Source organism: Zonotrichia leucophrys, chromosome 2 (genome assembly GCF_028769735.1).
Source record: "Zonotrichia leucophrys gambelii isolate GWCS_2022_RI chromosome 2, RI_Zleu_2.0, whole genome shotgun sequence".
Classification (NCBI taxonomy): Eukaryota; Metazoa; Chordata; class Aves; order Passeriformes; family Passerellidae; genus Zonotrichia; species Zonotrichia leucophrys.
In genome coordinates, this window is record NC_088171.1 from 89,042,190 (window position 1) to 89,054,758 (window position 12,569).

General features: G+C 44.8%; 1 protein-coding gene across 3 annotated transcripts in view; it reads right to left on the reverse strand.

Moving 5' to 3' along the window:
* TERT (telomerase reverse transcriptase) overlaps window positions 1-6,047 on the reverse strand; it is a 29,216-nt gene extending 23,169 nt beyond the window's left edge. For all 3 annotated transcript variants that reach the window (XM_064705646.1, XM_064705647.1, XM_064705648.1), the window contains exons 1-3: window positions 5,608-6,047; window positions 2,726-4,613; window positions 253-448 (exon numbers count right to left, since the gene is read on the reverse strand). In XM_064705646.1, the coding sequence (XP_064561716.1) occupies window positions 253-448; window positions 2,726-4,613; window positions 5,608-5,835 (2,312 nt within the window). In that variant the 5' untranslated portion in view covers window positions 5,836-6,047. The remainder of the gene's footprint in view (window positions 1-252; window positions 449-2,725; window positions 4,614-5,607) is intronic.
* Window positions 6,048-12,569: the final 6,522 nt, after the last annotated feature.

Sequence of the window (12,569 nt, forward strand, 5' to 3'; positions counted from 1 at the left end):
TCATACTGGATTTCAGTATTGCAAAGATTTCTAATAAAGAAGTCTTAATTTGCATTAGTTTTCTTACACAAAATATTTCTGAAATTACTAACTGTGCATGCCACAATCACAGGTTGAATTTTCCTCTGGGAAATGAAGCAAATAAAATGAAGATAAATAGACAATAAATTAGAGCAGAAATATACCTTTACACAACAAAACACATGATTTCTATCCATATCCATTAAAGGTTAATTAGTTTTCTAGTGTTACCTAATTCCAATGTTCTGTAACTTGCCCCAGACAAACTTTCGGTAGTAGAAGAGCATGTTTTTCTGGAACATGGTCTCGGTGATATAGAAAAATGACCTGAGCAACTCAACAACATAGGTACCCATCAGCCAGTACAGGAATTTGGCCAAAAGTTCTTCACGGAAACAATGTTCATCGGCAGGAACAAAGTGACCACCTTCAATAAATAATTCAAAGGTAGTTATAGTAACTATCAACTCTTAGCGTGAGCAAAGAAACAGAACATACAAACAACTTGGATAACATTCTTGTCCTAGCTTGAGGTCATGAGAAAGAAAAAAGGTAAGTACAAACAATTACAGAGGTGACACTCCCAATTTTCAGGGCATTAAATGATGCAACTGACCCAAGCTTAAAGGATAAACACGGGAACTAATCGGCAGGGACAAACTGACATAGAAGATACAAATACATGCCACTGTAGCCCAAAGACTTTCTTACCCCAACATCAATTGTGCAAGATCTTTAATGCACAAAGGTAAGATTATTGTGAAATGAGAGGTAAAATAAAAAGAAACAAGTCTACTACAATATAAAACTTAAAAAAAAGGAAACAAAATACTGAAACTAATATAAGCACACTATAAAAATTAACAAAAGTAAACTGGGGTGATTTGGGGATAAGAATGATATTCAGATTTCCCAATTACATGAAAATTAACTAATTATAGGGTTTTATAGGGTTAGGCTTTATTGCAGACATCCATATAAAACTTACTGTTGCAGTCAAAGAAAAACAAAGAAAAAATACAAATCACCTGAAGTCTATCAGTACTTCCAACATTTAGATGAGACAATTATGAACCTACAGCAGTCCTAACTAATGCTGAATTTAAGGTCACATATATCTGTAATTATGTCTAAATAATTTTTCAAAGATCGGATGTTCCAAATTACCATGAATCACACACATATTTCACAATAAAATCTTTTAAAATATTTAACTCCTCAGCATTTTGGAAAGTGTGCTTCTGAACCACAGTATCTGAATAAAGAAATACTTTTTCCGAGAATTAAGAGTTTCTTATGTAGTGCAACCTCCCTTACTTTTGACATCAGTTCTCAAACATCAGACTTATGATCTTCCTCCAACACTTGAAAGAACCTGTAACAGCCTCAAAACTTATTGCACTTTTTAACAAAAGAATACCATTTTCAGCTCATATTACTGTAGGATCCAAGTACAATACCAGGTAAGAATAAACACTGTAAGCTTACCAGTTAAGGGAGTGCAATCCATATTGCAATAGATGAAGAACAGAAGCACAGAAAAATTATTATTAGATCCTACAGCAATCAACCCCAGAACAATGGCTTCAGCCTAGATTTAAATCCTGGGATAGATTCTGAATAACAAGCTCAAGGAAAGGAAGATTCACCTGTCATTTGAGAAGAGGATTAAAGAGAAATGGATTCATACACAATCTGGAGCAATCAGCTGTTGCCCTCATGAGAGCTTTTTAGCTAGAGACTGCTTAGCCTGGGAACTTCTGCACCACCAATTAGTCAGGCTGAAGCTGTGCTCAATAAGACTCTCTTGATCCTAGAGAAGGGATCTAGAAAAGGTGATAGATGATGACAGCCCTTTTCACATGGACATGTAACAATAGGACATGGTGGAAAGGTTTTAAACCGAAAAAAACTAGGTTTAGATTACATGTTAGGAGGAAATCCTTTACTGTGAGGGTGGTAAGGCACTGGAACAGATTGCCCAGAGAGGTTTTAGCAGTGGAACAGCACTGGAACAGATTGCCCAGGTCTTCCAGCCCTGGAAGATTCAAAGAGAGGCTGAATGGGGTTCTGAACAACCTGGTCTAGTGGAAGGTGTTCCTGAGCGTGGCAGGGAGGTTGGAACTAGATCTTTAAAGTCACTTCAAATTCAAACCATTCTGTGATTCTATAGTAGGCAATCCCTGGACTGAATGGGTCTCATATCTTTCTCACAGGGTTGATGTGAGGGAGTAAAAAACCCTGGGTTTTTTTCACTCCCATAGCAGAGGAACCCATGCCACTGCAAGTGTCTAGATTTGCTTTTAACACTTTCTGAACTCTTACAGTAACAAACAGATAGTGTTTATTCCTCTCCTTTGGTCACACTTCAACGAATTTTCTGAGTTACTGCAATTTGGATAGTAGGAGTGGACAGAAAGAGTTTTGGTTTTTGTTTAGCCCAGGTTCTGAATTCATGTTTATGAAAACATCATTCTATTAAACACAAACAGCACGAATGCAAACAAGTTTTGAAAGGACAACAAGCTCAAGTGTCCTTCCACCACCAGTTACAAACACCACCAGGTTTGCTCTCTCACCTATGGTTATTACCAATGAACTCAGCAATTCTGAGTCCAGATTCAATATCCTTGCCTTCCCACCTTAACCATAAACACCAATCATCAGACAGCCCCACCACCTAGTTCTTTAATATAAGAAGTACCTTTGCCTAGACGAAGCCACATGCAGTCATTCACTCTCATCCTCCACATCAACTCCTGCAACGAAACTTTAGCAAACCTCCCCCTGGAAATGAACACTTTGACATTTTTTAGAAACCGGCACTTGTTGTGGTTTGAACCCCAAAGCTCTTTAGGAATGACCTTCTCCAGGCAATCCCTCACAAACATGTACACCTGCCAGTGGCTGCTGTGCTGCTTGAGGAGCTCCCTGAGGGCTGAATCACGTGCCTCCCGCAGGTTTTGCTCCTCGCTTGGTGGCAGCTCCCCACGCACAGATTCTGAAAGGGGAGCACTCAAGTTGTCTGGCACATCAGTGCAACCAGATTCACACTGGCTGCTTGTCACACACTTAGCAGGCTCTTTCCCAAACTGTTCTGCTTGCTTCTGGACCTCTGCTTCCCCAGGCAAAGCTGCCTGACAAAACAGCTTGATATTTTCCATACTGATTTCAGATATCCAAACGGGGCAATTTTTTCTCAAGAGAGCTAAGTAAGCACATTTCCCATGGTTGTTTAGCAGTTCCTGAAATGTATCCCTCATCTGCCGGTAGCGTTTGGGCAACGTCTTCTTTCTCCGCTTGCACTCTGGCAGACTTTGGTTATGCCTTTGCTCCACCTGATTTTGGTTAAAGAATATAGCTTCTATAAGCCGTTTTCCACCTGCCTCAGAGCCCTGCAAGCGATTCAATACAAATGATTTAGGAATACATTCTTGGAAACCCCTGCAAGAATAGAGAAGAGACTTCCTCCCAATGTATGCTGCAGAACTCAGGAGTCTATTTGGTGACTTCTTTGATAAATGAGGTTGGGGACTTTCCTGCTCTCTGCATTTTGAAGCACCCTCCACAGGTCTGGTTTGTCCTGAAGCCAACTGAGATTCATACGTACGAATCTCTACTCTTTTCCTACGGGATTCTGCTTGCAGTTCAGTGTTGGACTCTAAAGGTTTGTTACTCCGAAATCTCTGCGGAAGAGAGCCTGCCACAAACCTCCCCCTGCCACGAGATGTGTGAACTAAAGAAGGACCAGACACAGCACTGTTACTTCTTTGAGAAAACTGAGGGGTTTTAATGACGCTTTCAGAACGTGGTGCTACATACTCAGTTTCAGATCTCTTGGAACTACTTTGGTTTACATCAGGAGCAAGACTACAAGCCTTTTCCTCTCTCACTTTCTCCCTTATTTTTGCCCTCTTGGCTGGAATTTCAGATTGCTCTCTATGAATCTTCCTTTTTAGAGATGGAGCTGTAGCTGAAACACATGAAGTAGAGCTACACTTTTTTTCCTGGTCTTCAGTAACCATTCTGATCTCTTTGCTTGCTTTAGAAACAGCTTTTGTAGAACACTGGTCAGTGGGCACTAAGCTTCGTCTCTTGTTCTTTCTTTCATTTCTCATTCTGGAGACATTACCTTCACATCTTTGTCTGTATGACTTTAAAAGATAATTTCTATGAAACATAAGCCTTTTTCGCATATATTTAAGCAAGCTAGTACGTTTATACTTCGAGAACCTTTGTCTAACAAATACCAGGGATGAGTCTACACTATGCGGAATAAGTTCATAAATGGGTTGCCCACAAACTTGGTAACAATTACTAGGGGGAACCAGCATAAAGACTGCACAGTGTTCCAATAAATACATCATCACATCATCCCCTATCCGGCTCAACAATGTCTCCCAGAAGCCGCTGATACAAAGAGTTTCTGTGGCAGTATTGGGTAGGTAGCTGTGTATCTTGGAAAGTGGCATGACTGGGAATTGAGAACTGTTCTCATCCGGTAAGGAGTATCCATATGCAAGGACATTCTTCTTCTTTTTTTCACACAGTCTCTGAACGACTCTCGCAGTGACTTCACTCTGACTAGATAACTGAAGAAACAAAGAAAAAAGAAAATTAGCTTTTTTCGCTCACTCCTCCATAAACCACAATATACCCTTTACATAAAAACACATGCAAAGATACACAACCTTAAACACCAGTTTTCAAAGGAGGATTAATTTTTTTGGAAAATTAAGATTTTCCAAGCGTAATGCAAGATGCTCATATGTAGCAACGTAAGCCGACGACTTGAAGGAAGTCTTTTTAACATCTGCCCTTTTGATCCTGCCTTTTATGCCCAGGAAACGCCCAGCATTATTCCCGTTGAGTCCCTCAGCAGCTCAGACTCCACTGGCTCCAGTGAATCCGTGTTCGCAGATCCCCATTTGCAGGCACGCATACGTGCTCGCGCAGGCTCCAACCTCCAGGGAACTAGCGCTAATTTTCTTGAGGCCTCCATTTCCTTTTATGTAAAGGAAAATTCAACGGAACGACTCGGCACACAACTCCAAAACCCATTTAAAAAGTTGTCCTGGGTTCGCAAACTCTGCTTCCTACCACAGCACAGTTTAGCTCCTATGGCGCTAGAAAAAAAGCGGTCTTCCCTCTCTGAAAAGCTTTTCCTCCGCTTAAACACCGACTTGCAGCCCGTTCTACCCGCTTCTTCTTTAGTCTCTCAAGACTGGGGCACTCTTCATCGCCAGTCGCTCCCCGGCCACTTTCGGCTCGTTCATCCCTACCCACATGGGCAGGCGGGGGGTCAGGGAGCCGCAGGCACGCAGACTGCAGCGCTATCCGCCCGCCCTGCGCCCACACCTGGGCCTCGCTCTCCCGCCCCCGACAAGCGGCAGGGAGTGATTCCCACCGCTCCCCGCCGGCTCCGGGGCCAGGATGGAGCGCGGACGGCTGTGGGAGCCGGCCGGGCCCGCCCGGGGCAGCCACCCGGGGCCAAGGGCCGCCGCGCCACCCCCGCGCACGCACGGAGCGCGGGAAGCGCCGTCGCAGGGAAGCCCCGACAGGGCTCTGCCCCCGGCCCCTTCCTACCTGCTGGAAGGTGAAGGGCCGCGGGATGGCGCGGGCGCCGCGGGGCACGCACACGAGGCACTGCCCCACGAAGTTGCGGTAGCCGGGCGCGTCGTCGGCCCGCAGCACCTGGGCGTCCCCGGTGCCGCCGTCCCCCAGCCGCCGGACGAAGGTCTCCAGCGGGAAGGCCTCCGCGTAGCAGCGGCGCAGCGCGGACAGCACGGCCGTGAAGGGCTCCCTGCCCGCCATGTTGCGGCCAAAGGGGGCACGGGTCTACCTGGCGCGGCCGCGGCGCCCCTCCGACCCCGCCGCTCGCCCGCCGGGCATCGCGGAGCGGCTGCTCAGCGATGAATTAATAAATAAATAAACGCATTGGCGAGGCAGGAGAAAAAGGAAGGGGCCACAGCATCCTTTTAAAGCGCGGCGCTGGCGCGGCGGACCGGTGCCCCCCGCGTGGCCCGGAGCAGCGGCGGGCGGGGCCGGGGCGGCCGGGGCGGGGCCGGAGGCCGCTGTCCAGCTCCGCCGCGGGGGCACGGCCGCAAGGCGCCTCTGAGAAGAACCCTTTTTCCCTCCATTGGGGATCTATCTGAGATAAGAGCAACTGTAGGAGAGATTATGGTGGAGATGGACACACTAAACCCTACAAATACCGAAGTGGTTCACCTCGTACTTTTTCATCAAACTCATGAATGAAGCAGCCAAATAGCTCGCGGTAGTGTGTAACCTCCTATTCCAAATTTGCCTTGGTATCTGAAGGCTTCATGATAGAATACTTGATGCCAGAGTGTGAAAGAGATTGCAGTAGAGTCCTGGGGAAGTGAGGTCTCTAGGCCCCATGTGTCATCCAGGTGAATGAGTAGAAATCCCTAAAATTACAGCATGGTTTGAGTTGGGACTTCAAAGGTCATCTAGTTCCAAACCCCTTGGCATGGGCAAGGACAATATATGCGAAATATCTGTGCAATAGCAGAATTAGGTGGTGCTGGGAGAAATACAAATTGCTCAGCCCATTTCTCCCATAAGGAATCCTGCCCTTGAGTTCTGTCAAGTGTTGGAAAGCTATGAGAATTATCTGGTCAACTGGCTGATATATGCTACTTGAATTTCCAAAAACCTTTGCAAGAAAATGTGGCATGACACATCACATAAATTCAACAAACCCAGGACTTTTGCATAAATGTTTGGGCAACATGGAGTTAGCACTCTACCACAGAGAGTGAGGTGACTGACTGTCATTTACCCAGGTTTCATAGTTAGATTGCTGTGAGTATCCTGCAAAAATATAACAGAGTTCTCTCCTTCCCAAAGATTAGAGAGTGCCTTATCTTTAAGAGGAATCATCCAACAGATCCCATTGGAGAGAAGGCTATTTTTTCAGGTGTGTCACTAGGTGAAGGGAGATGCTAGTGTCCCCGTGGTCATGGACAGTCTTGTCCCTGGCAGAGGTGGTGCCATGCAGTCAGTAATTCTCACCAGTGGTAGGGACAGACGTGCAGAAGTTGTGGGTCTGCTGAGACAGAGCAATGTGTACCATCCCTTCCTCTAGTGAGACCTTTACAGACTAGGGAGTGAGGTCAGCATCCTACCACTCATGGAGGACTGGCCTCCTTTCCTACTAAAACAATTAATTTCTTCCTGGGACCAAAGCAGCTCATCTCCTAACATCAGCATGGCTGAGGAGTCAAATCCCTGGCACCTTGTGACCTACAAGCTGAGGCTTGCCAGACTCTTTTAGCCCTTAACAGAGAAGGCATCAGCTGGCATTCCCAAGGGAGGCAGAGCAATTACACCAGGCTTCATGGCACCTCAGCGAGGCTGTACCTGAAATACTGCACTGCCACTGCATGCTGAGGGGCAGGACATTTGCAGACGGTCTGAGTCCATCAGCATCTGCACCTAGGGTAGTGATAATGCTGATTCCCTTGGTCTGACCTCTAAGGATCTATTTGACATGTATTTCCCCCCATATCTCTGTTGCTCCAAAGGTGACAGCACCCTTAAAGTAGAATGTTGCCTGTGGCAAACATAAGGTTCACCATTTCCTGTGAGAAGCATGTTCAGAAAGAAAGTAAGAGGAAAAGGAAGAAACAGGGATTCATTAATCTCCAGCAGCTGCTGGCAGGTCCCAGCCTGTGCCTCTTCCTGATGCCTGTTTGGTGGCAATAACCACAGCAGTGGTGCAGGGGGAGAGGGCTTCTGCAGCCAAGTTAAGGGGGGCTCTTTCCTCTTTCTTTTCACAGGTACCCCATGTTTTTCTGTGTGCCTGCCATTGGGCTGGGGAGAGAATTCAGGAGGGGGAGTGAAGTAACATGGAAAAAGAGTAAGGTTGATTTTTTGGCTTTTGGGTTTTTTTTTGGAGAGGGGGCAGGATGAATAAGGAAAATAGGATCACAGAGACATAGAATAGCTGAGGCTGAAAGAGCTCCATAGAGGTATCTAGTCCACTCTGCTGCTCAAAGCAGGGCCACTTAGAGCAGATTGCCAAGTGCCATGTCAAATCAGGCTTTAATACCCTCAAGGATGGAGACTCTACAACCTCACTGGGCAACCTGCTCCAGTGCTTTATCACACTTAAAAAACAAAAAATCATGTTTAAATGGGATTTCTTCTATTTTAATTTGTGCCCACTGCCTCTTATACTGATATTGGATACCATTGAGAAGAATTTGGACCCAACTTGTATTTATTCACTTTGATATGATTCCCACTGAGCCTTTCCTCCTTGGGCTAAACAATTCCTTTGATGTGCTCCCCACTGAGCCTTTCCTCCAGCTGCCTCACAATCTCCTCATATGTCAGACTGTCCCGTTCCCTAATTACTTTAGTGACCCTCAGTGGAAAGTTCTGTGCTTACTACAATATCACTCTTTTACTGGGACCCCTGATCTGGACAAATAATGAGGCCACAGTTCTCAACAAAATTTGCTTCAAGGCATATTTAACCTTGTCCACATCCTGCTTTACAACCAAGTTCTGTGAAAGGGGGTTACCCTGGGAATGGATGATGATAGTGGAATGATAAAAATAAAGCACTGTTTTTATGGTCAAGCAACAAAGTTAAAGGAATTGAGATGTTATGTTTGGGTCCAGCTTCAGTAATGGCCATTTAAAGAGGCAAGCTTTCTGCAAATGTGCCTCTGTTTTCAAAGTTGCATTTGAGAAGGCTAAAGGAAACTCTTAGAAGAAATGTCACAAGATGAAGAAGTGAGGCATCTTTCAAAAACCTGAAGCTGCGTTCAAATAGTAAAGTGAAAAATAAATCAAACAATATCAGATTAGTTTGATTAACAACTTCTCAAAGTTGAAAGAAACATGAAACATGAGAAGTGGAACAGCTTGCCAGGAAGTTTATCATGCAAAAATAGAGAAGGAACACTTAGGAGAACTGTGGCAATACTGAGGAATTTCAGGGAGGCTCCTGTGTCAAATCTTTGCACACAGCATGAACAGTCTCAAGGTCAAAGTACTGTGAATTATGTTGTTCAAGAAAGAGGGAAAAAATACATAAATCAGCGAGTCGTTATAATTAGATGGTAATTACCAGTGAGTTTAAAGGAACTCGGGGATTACCCATGTGAAGACAGAAAGTTTCTGTATCACAGGCTATGAAAATATGTAACCTGACATCAAGAATCCCGAAGGATATCATGGGACTACCTAGCAGTAAACCTGAAAGCTCAGCTGTGAAAGTTGACTAGCTCTGTAATAGAGAATGGATTTAGTGGAAAACTATAGCACATTGGAGCAGTCAACATTACATTTGCTGAGGATGACATTATATGATAAAAGGGGACATCCTTTTGGTCTGTTCAGGTCAGTTGTCCCAGCTGTATCCACTCTCAGTTCTTGCCCACCCCAGTCTGCTCTTGTTGGGGGCAGAGTGGGAAAAAAGAAATCCCAATGCTGTTCCAAGCGCTGCTTAGCAATCTCAAGATGTGGGCGTGTTGTCTGTTAGTCACAGGCTCGAAGAAGAGCACAAACAGGCTGCTTAGAAGATAGGTAACTCTGTCCTTGCCAGACCCAGCACAGTGTATCAGAGTAAGACCCCTTTTTGGGCCATCACATCCATCAGTCATCACTGATGGGATCTTCAGCCAATGTGGCTGGCCTTGGTTCCAATCTCACCTGAGGCTACTGCTTGAGACAGATCATACAGCAATGTGTCTTTAATCAAGGCCATCCCTTCAGCCTAACCAGCTGCTCAGTGTAATCCCTTTTGAGAGCATCTCTCACATGTCATGGCTTCTCTCTGCTGTGGAATAAAGCCTGTTGTGATAGTGACTTGCTCTCTTCTCTGTTGCCTTGCATCTGCAGTCTTTGTTTTCTTTACAGTGGTCTTAGTAAATGGAGATGTGATTTGGTTCTCTGGCTTGCCCTGTGCAGAGGGCATGTGGTGTGGGGAAACAAGCCCTTTTTAGTGCTATTATCACAATTACCAGACTTACATGGATCTGGCTCTTCCCATGGCTTCCACTACAATCCTCTGGATTGGGACCCTCCTTCAGTGGTCCCTTCACCTCTTAAATGTTTTTTCCAGGTCACTGTGTGTTTCTCACACTGTGTGATGGTCCCTGAATGGCATCACTCTACTCACTAGCCCCGGACTTACTGTTTGATTCAGCTTCTCCCTACTTGACTATTACTCCTTAAAACAGATGTTTAGCCCTTCCTTTCCTCCCACATTTGCCTCCTTGAAGTCAGGTCTTATTTGCATCAGACATACTTTGTGCCCATCAAACACTGAGCTTTTCTATTCTGTTTAATAAATGCTCAGTGCTGCTTTTCATACATCAGTCCCAGTATTTCCTCCCCAAGCTCTTTGATCCTTATCTCAGATTCTTGGCTGGTGGCCAGCCACACCCAAGTTCATCACACTTTGCTCTTCCTCAGATTTCAGGCTGCCTTTCAGTATTAGTGAGTTTGAGGGGAAATTAATTTTCCATGTGCTGATTTTGGCTGGGGTAGAGTTAAATATCTTCGCACTAGTTATTACAGAGCTATTACAGTTACAGTTTTCAACTTGTGCTAGAGTCTTGATAACACAGAGATGTGTTTTTTTTACTGCTGAGCAATGTTTACAGAGTGTCAGAGCCCTTTCTGCTCCCTTCAACACTCCACCAGTGAGGAGGCTGGAGGTGCACAGGAATTTGGGAGATGACACAGCTGGGAAAGCTGACCCCAACTGACCCAGGAGTATTCCATACCATACGGTGTCACACTCAGCATAAAAAGCTGAGGGGAGATTTGGGGGTGAGGGGAGAAGGTGCTCAGGAAGAGGCTGGGCAGCAGTTGGTTGGTGGTGTAATTGCTTAAATTTGCATAATTTTTCTTTTTTTGGTATTATTTTCCTCATTTTATTTTTTTAATTTTTTAAAAAAATTTTATTTTCTTCACTGACCTGCAACCTGTTCTAATCCCCTCTTTAATATCTCATGAGTGGGGAAACTGGCATTTTTCATTCCCAGTTGCTCCCTGGTCACATTTGGCTTGTGATTAACAGGACCAAAGCACGCAGATGAACCACACCAATGAAACGCCTACCTGGCTTTAGGCTGCTGGACACAGACTAACCTTGGGCTAGAGACTGCTACAGGCAAATAATGCCTGCTAAAAATGTTCAGAATCAACTTTTCAAAGTCCAAAATAAGAGAAAGATAGTCCACAAGTCTTTGAAAGTGTGCAAGAAACAGAACAAATCATCATAAAAGAAACCATCAGAGCTCTCTCTTAATATGGATTGTGGAGCTGGAGATGAAGAAAAAGAACCTTAGGAGACAGAAACTGAGAGGCAACTATACCCAAACACATACATAGACTCAAAACAGCTTGCAAGACATTTTATGGGTACCATACGGCAAAGACTAAAAGGACAGAGTACCACTAAACAGAAACCTGGAAGCACCAGAGGAGAAGCTATCCTACTCTTTTGACCAGGCAGGTGTGAGCCACAATGCCCCAGTGTTAAAAGTGCCTTTTGAATCTATTTTGTCCCTTCTGATGAAGGGGGGGTGGGGAGGTTCTAAAAGGAATAATTAAAAAATCCAAATCACACCAGGGTTTTTAGGGACCCATGAAAAGGAGCGGTAAGAAATAGAATAGCTTAAAGACATAGATGAAGCAAGCTGATTAGCTCCAGATATTCTTAAAAAGCAGACATCACAGTTCTTCCTTTATACTAAGAGAAAATTCTTAAATAGAATATGCTGAGTTGGAAGGGACCCAGCTAGATGATCAAATCCAACTCCTGGCCCTACGCAGCACCATTCCTAAGACTGACACCATGTGCCTGAGAGTATTGTCCAAACACTTCTTTGTTAGGCTGGTGCTGTGACCACTTCCCTGGGGAGCCTGTTCCCTTGCCCAGCCACCCTTTGGGTGAGACACTTTTCCCTAGTAAAATCCCGATCTAAATTCAGCTTCATGCTGTTCATTCAAGTCTTGTCAATGGTCATGAGAGTGATCAGAATCTTCCCCTTTGCTTCCCCTTCACAAGGAATTTTTGGACTGCAATGAAGTCTCCTCTCAGTCTCCTTTTCTCCAGCCTGAACAGACCAAGTGACCTCAAGCTGCTCCCCATAAAGCTTCCCCTACAGTACCTTTACCATCCTCGTTCCTCTCCTTTGATGCTCTTTAACAGCTTAGTCTTTTTTCTATCCTTCTGTAACCACTGGAAAAATGCATCAATCCTCATACAGGGCCAAACTTCTCTTCGTGGGAGATGGGGAACAGTCAGAGACTATCACTGGGCACCTGGGAAGGCTGAGCTCTCTCTGGCTCCATTTCTCAATACCTACTGTTAGATTTATTCACTCGGAGGGCTTTACAAGGGACTATCAGGAAAGCACAATTAGTGTTATGAGAGGGGTAAGAGGCTGTACTGGTAGTGGGCAGCCTCCTGAAATCCCATCTCATCCCCATTTAGATTGTATTATAACGAAAAGCTGTAACATACAGGGTATTACAAATAAATGGCCACATTTTAC